At 38.6% G+C, this 13,053-nt stretch overlaps 1 protein-coding gene across 1 annotated transcript in view; it reads left to right on the forward strand.

The window, feature by feature from the left end:
* The window catches only part of LOC148742427 (uncharacterized), a 186,969-nt gene extending 176,524 nt beyond the window's left edge, over positions 1 to 10,445 (forward strand). Inside the window, exons 21-27 of the mRNA XM_088747416.1 lie at positions 1,583 to 1,657; positions 1,948 to 2,019; positions 2,212 to 3,232; positions 3,423 to 3,501; positions 3,824 to 3,862; positions 9,306 to 10,220; positions 10,402 to 10,445. Coding sequence (XP_088603542.1) covers positions 1,583 to 1,657; positions 1,948 to 2,019; positions 2,212 to 3,232; positions 3,423 to 3,501; positions 3,824 to 3,862; positions 9,306 to 10,220; positions 10,402 to 10,445 — 2,245 coding nt within the window. The remainder of the gene's footprint in view (positions 1 to 1,582; positions 1,658 to 1,947; positions 2,020 to 2,211; positions 3,233 to 3,422; positions 3,502 to 3,823; positions 3,863 to 9,305; positions 10,221 to 10,401) is intronic.
* Positions 10,446 to 13,053: the final 2,608 nt, after the last annotated feature.

Consider the following 13,053-nt stretch of genomic DNA (forward strand, 5'->3'; position numbering starts at 1 on the left):
ATGTTTTATGACAGCTTGTCAATCAGAGTGACATTTTTTACGTTTATGCATAACCTCTTCCTACATTTCTACATTCATTTCAAACACCATGTCATATGAAAAACAACTGTTTGGGCGAAGAGATTGAACAGAATCCCCAGTGGGCCGGAACCATCCTAGACAAATTATTTGCCGTCGTCAAAGAAAAAGCTACCACGCAAGATCTTTGTGAAATACGCAGACAAGTGAATAAATACATTGACGAGATTGAAAGTTATGATTCTAACGTGGGAGAACATTCTATTTTCCATCAATTATACAAGGACATGATGACAGCTTTTCTAGCTTATGTTACCTATTTACAACTCAAATATCGTGCAGTGTGAATAAATAAACCATAGTTAATTCCACCGCAATCTTGGATTCTTTTGTTGTCTTTTTACTTTTTTGTACCGTTACTTTTTAAACCTGAAACCCTACTCACGAAATTTAACCCTAAAAACCCTCGTACACCTACGCGACATTCAAACCCTAATAATACCCCTTTATTCACCTAACCCTAAACCCTAACCCTAATCAAACCCCTCGTGCACCAATGCAGCGTGAATATATTATCCTCGGCCGAGACACTCGGACCCAGGCCGTGCGGTTTTACCCATAGAGGCCCCCTACACTACTCCTACTTTTCACACTGCACTTAAGTAAATAGATAGAAAAATCCGTATTATATTTCAAATTTAAATATTGATTCTACTTTTTGTGAAAGCATAGGTGAGACATTGTTCTAAGAGTCTCTGGAATAAGTACGTTTTTCACTGCTTTTACTAGTACAAACAAGGCCTCCAAAATGGGCTAAATTCGACCTTAGAACGACGCTAATTATGCGTATATTGAGTTTTATCAATTTCTCAAGAACAAAGAGTTTTTCAAAAAACTATATATGTCTTGATAAAATTGGTAATATCAACTAAGTAGAAACTAAATTGGCCACAGTAAAGAGTTAAAAAGCTGACATATCGAGAGTTGGCCCTTCGTTAGCCCTTATCCCTTTATATATGTCTTGGTTTGTTTTACCTATAGGCCTACCTAACACTAGAATATGAGCCAATTCGATTTTTTGACTGTTGTCTGTGAATGTTTGACTCTTCGTGACAACCTCTGTTAAGTAGTAGTGAAAATGACGACTGAAAAAAAAGCTCAGGCCTGTACTGGATTCCAACTCATGACCTCTGGGATACCGGACTGCACTGGTTAACTGATATCGCAATTGTCACGGGTTCGAATCCCGTACAGGCCTGAATTTTTTTCAGGCCTCATTTTCCCTATCGCTTATGTAGTGTTCGTCACAGCGAAGATAGCTGTCATACTCAGCAATGGATAAGTTGCAATTTAAATGCGACTTGCATAAAAAATTATCTTTGGAAAAGTTTCCGTAATTTGAACGTAATTTTAAGTTGGTCATCAAGCAATAATTGCACAGTGAAGGTCATGAAAATACTTACCTGATGTTATTGTACGACTTCATGGGCTCATGCACAATGAGGTTCTCTTTAATGCTTGTTAATTGACGCTTTACGCTTTTAATTACTTTATCGTTCTGCAGGAGCTTTTATTCCAATAAGATCCGCACAGTGACCAACGAACAATTCAAAGATGTCGCCCCAACTATTCGATTCTTGTGAGTTTGACTAAACTGATAATATTTCAGGTGTGTTCAAACTACACGAAGAGTTTTTTCAAGTTCACAGGAGACAGAGATTGTCAGACTGAGTGCAACTTGCACGTGCTGAAAATTCTCGGATTAGCGCCCATGGGTGTAAGATTTCTAATGAGAATTGGGGACGGGAAAAAGGAAAAGAGAGAGCCAAAAAACCGCAAGTGGTCTAAACATAGGGTAATGATGATGATATTATTATGAAATAGCGGGCAAAGTTTAACTGAATTACCTGAGTTTTCTTTAATTTGCAGGTACTTCCATTACAACGAAATGCGAGAACTCCCAGTGGAATTTTTTTCCAACATGAAGAATCTAATAACTGCGTAAGTCAAGTGGAATATTCACGATGGTAGAAGTGGAACAATTGAAAAATTTCACTTGTCTGAAGACAATTATGCTACTCGTATAATGTTACAACCACTCATTCATTTTCCTACCAGTACAGAACCTGTGACGAATGAGATTTCCGCTTTTTCTCTTTTTTTATTCATTTCAACTCTTTTTATGAACCGTAGGACTGTGGACACCAACCTGATGTGTTGCCATTTGACGAAGGAGGACGCAGATTGCGACTTTGCTTATGTCGACAGCTTTGCAAGTTGTAAAACGATGTTCAAAGATCGAGCTCCTAGGATTTGTCTCTGGGTTGTAGGAATTATGACACTGGTTGGTGCTGTGTTTGTGATCGTGTGGCGGTTGGTGTTTAAAGAAACAAAGGAGAAAAACAAGATACAGGCTATCATGTTGATAAATTTGGCCTGGTCTGATGGACTGATGGGTGTGTACCTGATCATTATAGGTGTGATGGATGCCATTTGGGCAGGGCAGTATTTCTTGCATGACTATTATTGGCGTTCAAGTTTGCCATGTCAGATGACAGGTTCCCTTTCCGTATTGTCAAGCGAGGTGTCTTTGATGCTCATCTGCTTGCTCTCTGCCGACCGGCTTAAAAATATTCTGTACCCCTACAGCGGAAAGTCCCTTACAATTAAGGTTACGCACCTTCTGTGCGGCTTTATCTGGATTGTTGGCGGTATAATTGCGTTTATTCCCACGGTGGGCTTCGATTACTTTGGTAGTCGCCAAAAGGGTCATCATTTTTATGGCAGATCAGTTGTATGTCTCCCATTGCAGCTTTCTGCTGATAAGCCCTCAGGCTGGGAGTACTCTGTTGCCATGTTTGTTGGTCTAAACTTTTCCCTTGTGTTTTTCGTCATTGTGGCTTACTCAATGATAATCTTTAAGTCCTGCGCATCAAACCGGCGCCTAGCTAAGCAAGGAACCGAAAGAGAGAGGAAAATGAAAGCCAAGCAGAGGGCAGCCGATCTGAGGAGGGAGGCCTCGCTCGCCAAAAGAGTGTTCTTCATCGTTCTTACCGACTGTGTCTGCTGGCTGCCTATCGTGGTGATTGGAGTGAGGTCTCTCCTGGAAAAGTCCTTCCGTGTACGTGGTGACCTGGCAGTTTGGATCGCAGTCTTTGTTCTGCCGGTTAACTCTGCCATCAATCCCATTCTCTACACCTTTTCTACCCCACAGGTACACGAGGTCATTATTTGAACGGTTGAAAAATATATCTTCGGCGATTAAGTTTAATTTTGCCATTTCTATATTCATTCGCATTCGAGGGGAAATCAAAGACTCGAAGGTTTAATATGGGGAGTGGGGAGAAAGCAATGTGTACTGATTACAACTGTGTGTTTTTTGTTTTTTTTTTCGATGTATCAAGGTTCGAAGTGTCATCAATGCCAAACTCCGACCGTTGTGGGATTATCTGATAGCAAAACTCGGCCGAAATCAAAATGAAGGTAACCTTTAACAATTTTAACTAATCTTTCGTCATTTTGTATAGTGTTATTCCCCGTTCTTTCATTTTTTGTTTCTGTTTCATGTTATAAAGCTACGTATAAAACAGTTCTAAGAACAGATATGCCGCGTGTTTATAAATCAAATTGACACATAAGTCAAGTGAATAAGAAATAGACAGGTATCTATATTTAATAACAAGCTTGTTTATTTCATGTTAACACTTAGTTAGACTCAGTCTCATTGAAAAATATGACTACCTCATGAGTGAACAATATGTTTGTTGCTGACGTTTTTGTCGCTTGTGTTATTATTTTGTGCCAGCTAAAGACCAGGGAATGGAAATGAGAGTTATCGAAGAAGGTACGCACTCAATTCACTTATCCACAGACTGCAACAAATTTGAGAATGCAACATCTGGCAGTCAAAAACCAAGAACAGAACAGAATGATCAAAGAACAATGAGGAATTTATGTAGCTGAAAAAGTTCCAGCTGACGTTTTTTTCCAAATTTTTTATATTCTAACGAAGGTGTAAAAAGAAATTTAACCTTAAGCTTGAAGTTTACAATCATCCATATTTTGAAACACTTTAATGACTGCAATTTTCCGTTGTACATGTATAGTAAGTTTGAATCTAATTTAATTGATTCTTGGTATGATCTAGAGAAGAAAATATCCATAGAGAAAGTCACCATTGACAATATTTCTATTTTTATTACAAAAACAAATAGATTCCATATTACCGTGGGTTTATTCTGAAATTGCTCACTGAAAAATGGGCTTCGAACATTACAGACACTCCGTTGCGCCCCGTATCTCATCGTTGAACAGACGCATAGCAACATAGAATTTACTTGTTTGTTCGACAGTTAAAATTCTAGAAATAATGGTTTTGATAAAGTATTAAGAGCAAATGTGGCCAAGAATCGCAGACTTTCGCAATATCGTGGCAACAGCCAAAAAATCGATTCGGCTCATATTCTCAAGTTGGGTAGGCCTTACAGTGAAAGAAAGAACTGCCTACTTCGTTTGGCTGAATATCAATTTATTTTCGAGAAAATCGATAATAACTGAATTCCACCAAAAGCCGCTTTAGAAGCTCAACATTTTTTAGACGAATCTCGGAACGTCGCGCCACGATGAAAAGTACCAAATCTTGTAAAACAACATCAAAATATATGTTGACAGCAATTTGAGTAGTTGTTGATTGTTTTGTATACACAAACTAATTGAGTTTATCCGACCTTCATCTAATTTGATTAAAATAGATCAAGAGTAACCCGTTATTTAACTATGTGCTAAACAAAATTATCCACTGAAAATCTGGCTTTTGGAAGGTGAAGTGTAGTTCTTTTCAATCTTCGAAGGAGTTTTTGGGGAAATGTTTCAGTGCGATTTCATTAAATTTTAAACTTGGATGAAATGCGTTGATTTGACAGTGCCGTCAATTAGTGGAAAATGTATACATACAAACGCAAACCCGATTGTTTCGCAGTTCACCACAGTTTTTTCAACATAATATTCATTCATCCTTCATGTTGCTGTATCACAATAGAGTATTGCAGTTCTGAAATTGTTGCATCGCTCTCACAATAGTGATATAACTCGGAAGAATAGTCAACACCTCCTGATAACGATTGTTTACGGGGTTTCTCTATACCCAATTCGTTGAAAAGGAGGCTGTAATTACTTCAAGAGATCATTGTTTAGATATAAGTCTTCAACCGAACCGCGAACCAAGCGGAATGTTGCCGAAATACACTTTACCGCTTTTAGAGAGACTGCCTCTCAATGATGTTTAGAACAAGGGAGACGTGCTGAAATGGACACCTGGCTGTGTTCAAACGCTAGTCTGAACAAAATCTCGTTCCTCTGAATTTCTGATCTGGATGAGTTTACGGAGAGTTATCTAGTTATTTTAAGTAATATTTGCCATTTTGACCCCAATTTATGTGAAAACCAACCTGAAGTAACTCAGTTGGCTAGGAATTACTTTTTACTTCCTTTTCTATAACGTTCCTCTATGTATCAAAGAAACTTATTATTAAGAACTCGTGGAAACGTAGAGAAAAAGTATTTGTAACGTAGAATTCTTCTGTTTTGGCCCCCTTAAATCATGAGCATGGTGGTATTTATCCTCTGTTCATCCATCCGTTTGTTCACTTAGGTTCTGCTGAGTTAATTGCTCAGCTTCAGCAGATGCAACTCGATGCAAGCAAAGCCAATGACAAGACAGACCTAAATACTGAGTTGAAGAAAATTGCTTCAGACAAGGGCTTCAGAATCGTCGACAATGAAGGATCAGGAGATTGCATGTTCTATGCTTTGTCAGATCAACTGGAAATTACTATGAGAATCAAAATCAAGCATGACGAATTAAGGCAATTATTGGTCCAATACCTCAGAAAAAACCCTAAATTAGTAAGTTGATGTCTTGCACTCTGTGTTCACCACTGTTACTTTAGGAGCACCATAAAGGTTGGATCCACATGTGGGTCAACTGGTCAACACATCACTACTCGTTCTGTAGGGGATGATAAGGATCATAAATACCTTGAAATCATCGTTTAGTATAAATCACACCGCGCGCTCCTTGGTAATTGATTGGCAAGTACCATTCACCGTATTCTGGTATAGACGTAGATTATTTTCTACATAAGCGTCGGTGAAAGTGGTGGATAATTAACTTGCCTCTTTGCCTCGGAAGATACTCACCCCTATTCATCATTTATTTTGGAGAATAATTGTTCAATACTTCTGGATTGCTCGTAAAAAAAAACGCTGTGTTGTTCAAGTGTGTTTTTTTATAGACCTTGTCCGGGTCAAGGATGAATTCAAACCTCCTTGATAAAATGAAAGGGCTCTGTCTTGTGGAGAAAGCGGCCAACCCGAGGTTTTTTTAAAAGTACTTCACACTTGAATCTCCCCTAGAAGGGACAATCCTAATTGGATAACCCTGACTCTGGGTAAGGTGGACATTAGATATTTGATGTTTCGCAGGGCAAATTCAGGAGTTGAGACTGCTACATCCAATGCAGATCCTTGTGATCATTACTCTGATATGTTATTATCCGTTCTTACTGTTGTTTAGTATCTCTTATTTTCTCATTCGATGACTCCTTCCAACGTACTCAACCTGGTCCATTGTACAATGAACTTTACACTCCAAGTTTCGTTCTCTCTTTTTTGCTTTTCTCACAGCCCAATGGAACAGATCTGTTTCACTTCGTCCATGGACATCAATCATGGGCTGATTACTTAACGTACATGGAGCAAGATGGCGCATGGGGTGACCATGTTATTCTATGTGCCGCAGCAAACTGCTACAAAACTTGCATTCGTGTGGTCAGCAGTCTTAACGCTTCTCACGATGTTATCTTACGGCCACAATGCCCTGTTGACAAAGGCAGGACACTTGTGTTGGGACACGTCCCTGAAGCACACTATGTCAGCCTTTACTCTACACAAGGTACAATTCTTTACATTACACCCAGTAAATGAGGTGTGAGTTTATCATGATATTTTGTGTAATTATCTACATCATCAAGGAGGAAGGGGGTGGCTCTATCGCTCTCTGGTATAAGCCGCCGTCAAATGATCACTGTTAATATGACGTCACATACCAACACTGGAAGCGCTAGCTTCGCTAAGTTTGCTCAGTAGAGCTTGAGGACAGCTAACAAAGAAAATGCCATTACAGGCTCCTATCGGGTTATTATTGACTAATTTTCAGTGAGTGTACAAGCTTCGTTATTTCTATTGTGAATTCAACAATGTACCGTCTTGCGAAAATGTTTGTTTGTAATTTCGTCAAAGAGAACTCGGGACTAGAGCGGTTGACCGCCATATTTACTTCCGCGCGTGTCAAAACAAACCAAAACGTACGCCGTTTTTTCTGTAGGCTTTGAACAAATCGGCCTCATAAGAGGAGGTTTTATTCCTTATTTATTTAGGTTCGTACCTACTGCTATTTGGGGCGAATCTAATGAGTCATTTTTCTCCTCACTCCTTTTAAGTTTGAAGTTGTTGTATTACATAGTGGTGAGCCACTATTACATACTTATCTTGTCTGCTAGTGTTGTAAAGACCTTGATATGAACCAAAGATTCTAGTTAATAAGCTTGCTGGCTTCTAATTATCTTTCTGCTTGTGGCTCTTTAATTTAAAACGCTCTCGCTACTCCTGTGATTAATTTTTCCGGGCTTGTATTGTAAACTGCTATTATGGCCAGAGTGTTGACTTGTGTCCTTTTTAGGGGCAAATGTGGCCAAAGATTGAACAGGTTCGAAATGTGGCAACAGCCGAAAAATCGATTTGGCTCACTTTTTCAAGTCAGGTGGGCCTTACAGTGAAACAAAGCACTGCATACTTCGTTTGGCTGAATATCGATTTATCTTCGAGAAAATCGATAATAACTGAATTCCGCCGAAATGCCGCTTTAGAAGCTCAAAATTTTACACGAACCTCGCGTGACCAATTTAAAAGACTTGGACCGATGAAAGGTACCAAATCTTGAAAAACACTCAAATTTAAGTTCTTGATTGTTTGTAGACACAATCTAATTTTTATTATTATGAATACTTTTTATCATTATTTATTAAGTTACATGTATCATCGTGGAAAAGAAAAACTTTTATTCACTGTAATCTCTAAAAGTATATACAAAAGTTATGATAAACTGCTTAAAAATCGAAAAAAATGCGTGAAAATGTCTAGTAAAAATTTAAGTAAAGCTCATGGATACATACTTCGTTTAATAACAATATTAATTCAAGATTATTTACAAAAAATATAATTAATAAAATTAGTATACAAAAACTACATAAACAGAGTAATCGACTGAAAATCTGGCTTTTGGAAGGCAAAGAGTAGTTCTTTCAAACAATCATTATCAGGAGACTTCCTTATAAGTTATATCGCTACTTTGAGAGCGATCGATGCAAAATTTCCAGGATTGCAATCCTCTATTGTGATACATCAACAGGGAGGGTAAGAAGATATTCTGTTGAAAAAGGTGTAGTTTTGATGTAAATGCGAAACAACCGTGTTTGCGTGTGGATATGTACATTTTCTGCTAACTGATGGCACCGTCAACAAATCACGCCGAATCATATCCCCAAAAATTCCTTCGGAGATCGAACAGAACTACATTTCGCCTTCCAAAAGCCAGATTCTCAGTCGATTATTTTGTTTAGCACATAGTTTAAATCAGTAACGGGCTACTTTTGACCTATTTTTGATCTAGCTAGAAGATGATCGGATAAATTCAATCAGACTGTGTATATAAACAATCAAGAATTGCTCAAATTGCTGTCAACCTATGTTGAATGTTATTTTTCAAGATTTGGTACTTTTCATTGGTCCAAGTGACTGTTTTCAATTTGTGGCGCGACTCTCCAAGATTCGTGTGAAATTTTGAGATTCAAAAGCGGCATTTTGGCGGAACTCAGCTAATATCGATTTTCTCGAAAATAAGTCGATATTCAGCCAAACGAAGTATGCAGTGATTTGTTTCTCATTGAGACCTACCCAACTTTTAAATATGGGCGAAATTTGTTTTTCAGCTGTTGCCACCAAATGTGTGACCATTGGTAACATTCACTCTTAAAGAGAAAAGCGATATTCGGAAAGAGCAAAAGCGGAACGTAAATGACTAGGGATGGAGAAGTTACACGATACGGTTACCAAATGCAAAACGCGCAACGTGACTTATTGAACAAATCTGGCGATCTAGCGAACTAAAGCCACGAGAGAGAGCACTTTGTAATCTTATTCCCTTTTTGTGTTTTCTTTATCGAACACAGTACAAAATCTAGAAGAAATGGGGAGCGCTGTTGATTGTGAGGACGAGTTGCAGGAAGAACGGGTAGAGAGGGAACAACATGCAGGATCAGGCGAAGAAAACGAGGAACCCACTGAACCCCAGCAAGTTGAGCCTGAACAAGACGAAGAACCAAAACAAGGCCAAGACGAACTTACTGGACAGCAGCAAGTTAAAAGAGAAGACGAAGAACCAAAACAAGGCCAAGACGAACCTACTGAACAGCAGAAAGTTGAAAGAGAAGACGAAGAACCAAATCAAGGCCAAGACGAAACCAGTAAACAGGAGCAAGTTGAATCAAAACGAGACGAAGCACCAAACGATGAGCACAAAGAACCTAGCACAAAGCTGGAAGTTGGACCTGGTCATTCAAAGGGAAACAAAGAAGTTAGTAAACAGCAGCCAGTAGACCAAGAGCTGAAAGAAAAACATGAAAAACCTGAGCGTGAGCAAGATGAAACTGTTGAAGAAAAGCCAAAAGGGGAAGGCCAAGAATCCAAACAGCAGCGCACTTGGAAAGAAGAGGAAAAAGAACTGAAAGTCGACCATGGGCTAGAGGTTGGTTCTAAAAAAGACGAGAAGTCGAAAAGAAATAAAAAAGAAAGTGAACAGCAACAAGAAGAAAATGAGCAAGATGAACAAGAGCAAGAAGAGAAACATGAAGAAACCGAAAATCAGCAAGTTGATTCTAATCAAGAATGGCGAGAAAAGGACTACAAAGGTCCAAAACAGGTAGATATTGAACAAGAGAAACCCAGAGGAGTGTCTGAGGAAGTAAATCAAGTTCAACTGCAGGACGAAAAACAGCAGTCAAAACGAGATAACGAGGACTCCCGACATCGGGGTGAAGAGTCTATGGAAGATGAATCACCACGACACCAGCAGGCTATGGACGAAGGTATGTTTTACCCGGCCTCCGTTTCCGCTAATTTCTAAAGTTTTAGGGGAATTAATTTTTCGTTCATCACGTTGGGTGGAAGAAAAACTTCTTCGTTATTCCAAAACGTATTGTTATTTTTTTTGTAAGGTAACAATGTATAACTGAAGTGTCTTGATAATTGGTTACTTTTATTCAACAGAGCAAGACGAAGAAGATGATATGGTGCTGGACACACGTTTGTAACGGGTAGCACTGACTTATCAAGTCCTTTTAGTTCTAATTATTGCAATAGAAGTAGAAAGATTACATACTGTTGTGTCATGGAAATAGTTCATTTACTTAACCAAGAACATTTTCAGAAAAAGTGATCGAAAAAAAATCAAAGTAACTAACTCGCACTCGTGATGTTTGTTCGGCACTGTTTGATCGTCCAGGGTGTCAGAAAGGGAGGGAATTTGGTATGCGGAGTAAGATCTCGTTAAAGCATGCTTACGGTTACATTGCGCCGCCCGTGTTGTCAGAAGTTTCCGCAACTTATCTTATTCCTATAGTATTAAGTTTACAAGTACTTACAAACATGACTCAACTATTAACTCAGCATCCAGTTGCATGTCTTACTTATTATTTATTGACTTAAGTCCTAGTGTATTATTTACTAGGTGGCTTCTTTGTTATGACAATGCTAAGCCACTAATCGTTTTTACTCCACCGCACATATGTATTAAGTGCACAGGTCAGATAATGCATGCTCATCTGCCTCATTTATTTACTCACATTTGCTGTTAATGTATGACTTAAGTTAATTTTGTTGGAGCTTGAACAAAAATGAAAGGAAAAAGTATTAGAAAAGTGTAACCCAAGTGAGGATGTTTTTAGAAGTGTTAAATGTTCTTTAAGTTATTGTCAAGCCATTTAGTACCTAATTAAAAAAAAATTAATAATCTTTCATCTCTCATTTTTTTTTTTTGTTATCTCAATAATTGAACCATCCTGGAGTTCAATAGTTCAAACACAATCTCATAGCTGAAAGGTAACTTTGAAACATTTCAGTTATTGAAGGACTGCTGAAAACGATTTCAATCAGATTTGTCGGTTGAATGATCAACAGACCATACGGGAAGTGAACCCCCCTAAAGAAAGGTTGAGGTTCAAATAGAGAAACGATAGTAGGAGTACGAGTAGAATGTAAAGATTCCATGAACAACCTTTTTTGTCTCTCTTTAATTTTTAAAGGAAGATCGTGCTCTGTGGTCTCCAAGTGTCAGTCTTAATTCCCGGCTCAGTGTCGCTTCTGACTTTCCCCGTGGAGTTTCAAAAATCTTCTATTCCGCCCTAGGTACAAATAATTGGAATTAGTCTTTTAGTAATTTTTTTTCCGGTTATAGGTAGTTAGTACTTTAACTAGTCTCCCGCAAAATTTCTCTCTCGAATTAAATTATCAGTTAAAAAACCATACGTGTCCAATACACCAAACAGATTCTGACGGTTGTCTGATGAAATAGGCAAGTCTGAACGCGAGATGGAAGCATGAGTCGGCAGACAAAAGGGCTGGAAATCCTTGCAAAACGATAAACTAGTCTTTTAATAATAAATAATGTTACCGTGGATGAATTGGAAATAGGTTTTTACGACTGAAAGACCAAGTACGAAACTTCCTCCCGGTTAGCTCAATGGATAGAGCGCTGGACTGTTGTGCGGAAGGTCGAGGGTTCGACCCCCGGCCGGACCAACACTCAAGGTCTTAAAATAATTGAGAAGAATATGCTACCTTTCTATAACATCAAGAAATGGTTAGATATTCTAGTCTTCTCGGATAGGGACGAATAAATGGAGGTCCCGTCTCCTACAGGGTTAGAGGTAGGAGACGTTAATTTCCCACGCACGAGATTACTGTGTGATGGATGTCCTCCCCTGGGGTGGGATGGGCGGGTTAGGATTGATTGTAAAGCGCTGTTGATCTGTCATTGTAAATAGCGCTCTATAAGTGATAAATTGTTATTGTTGTTGTTGTTCATTATTGGAGGTTAACTGGTGTTATGCCGTTACTATGAAATTGCTTAATTGCTTATTGTCTCGATACATTTCCTGTGCTGCTGGCAGGGAGAATTGGTGTAGCAATCAAGAGCTTCTTTAGTTGGTAATCATTTCCATAATTCTCCTGACCTTGATGTGTGATTCAGGGATGATATTGTAAGGAGAAATTAGATACTGGTCACTCTTGGGTTTAAAGGGTTTATGTTTGCAGAAGAGTGTGCAAACATTCAGACTGAAACAATGGAATGGGAGTTCTTAAATTTCCGCTAAATTTTGACTTAGAAAAGTTAGGTATAAAACCTTCCAAAAAAGGAGTCAAAGGAAACTTCAAAGAAGAACTCGAAGAAAAGTGTTTCATTCCAAAAAAAAGTATACTAGCACTTCAACACAATTTGTAACACGTACCTGACAAATAATTGGCTTGCAGCGGTGACACTGAGCGACGTAGTTCTTGGGGACGAGAAGAAACTCAGTGACTGAGTTTACACGTAGCAAGATCTTCCTCAGCTTGTGAAGCATTCCCGCAAGAATTTGAGCCATCTTCACTGAACAGCCTTCAACGAGGCGAGTTTGGTGGAAAAATGCAGAAATCACTCAAACAGTGCAAGGTAAATACGTTATGGAATGCCATCATTCAACTCTGATTCCTCCAACAAATGAGGCGAATATTTGAAACTTCAACGCGATATTTGCATTTTTAGCTTACTTTGTGTTTGCCCCCACGCGATGAGATTTCAAAAACAGTTTTTTTCGGTATAAAAGGTACTACTCTTGTTATCATATTCATTTCGTTTGTTGTGTACAATACCCCTTAGTT

The sequence above is a fragment of the Stylophora pistillata genome, chromosome 1 (genome assembly GCF_964205215.1).
Source record: "Stylophora pistillata chromosome 1, jaStyPist1.2, whole genome shotgun sequence".
NCBI classification, from domain to species: Eukaryota; Metazoa; Cnidaria; class Anthozoa; order Scleractinia; family Pocilloporidae; genus Stylophora; species Stylophora pistillata.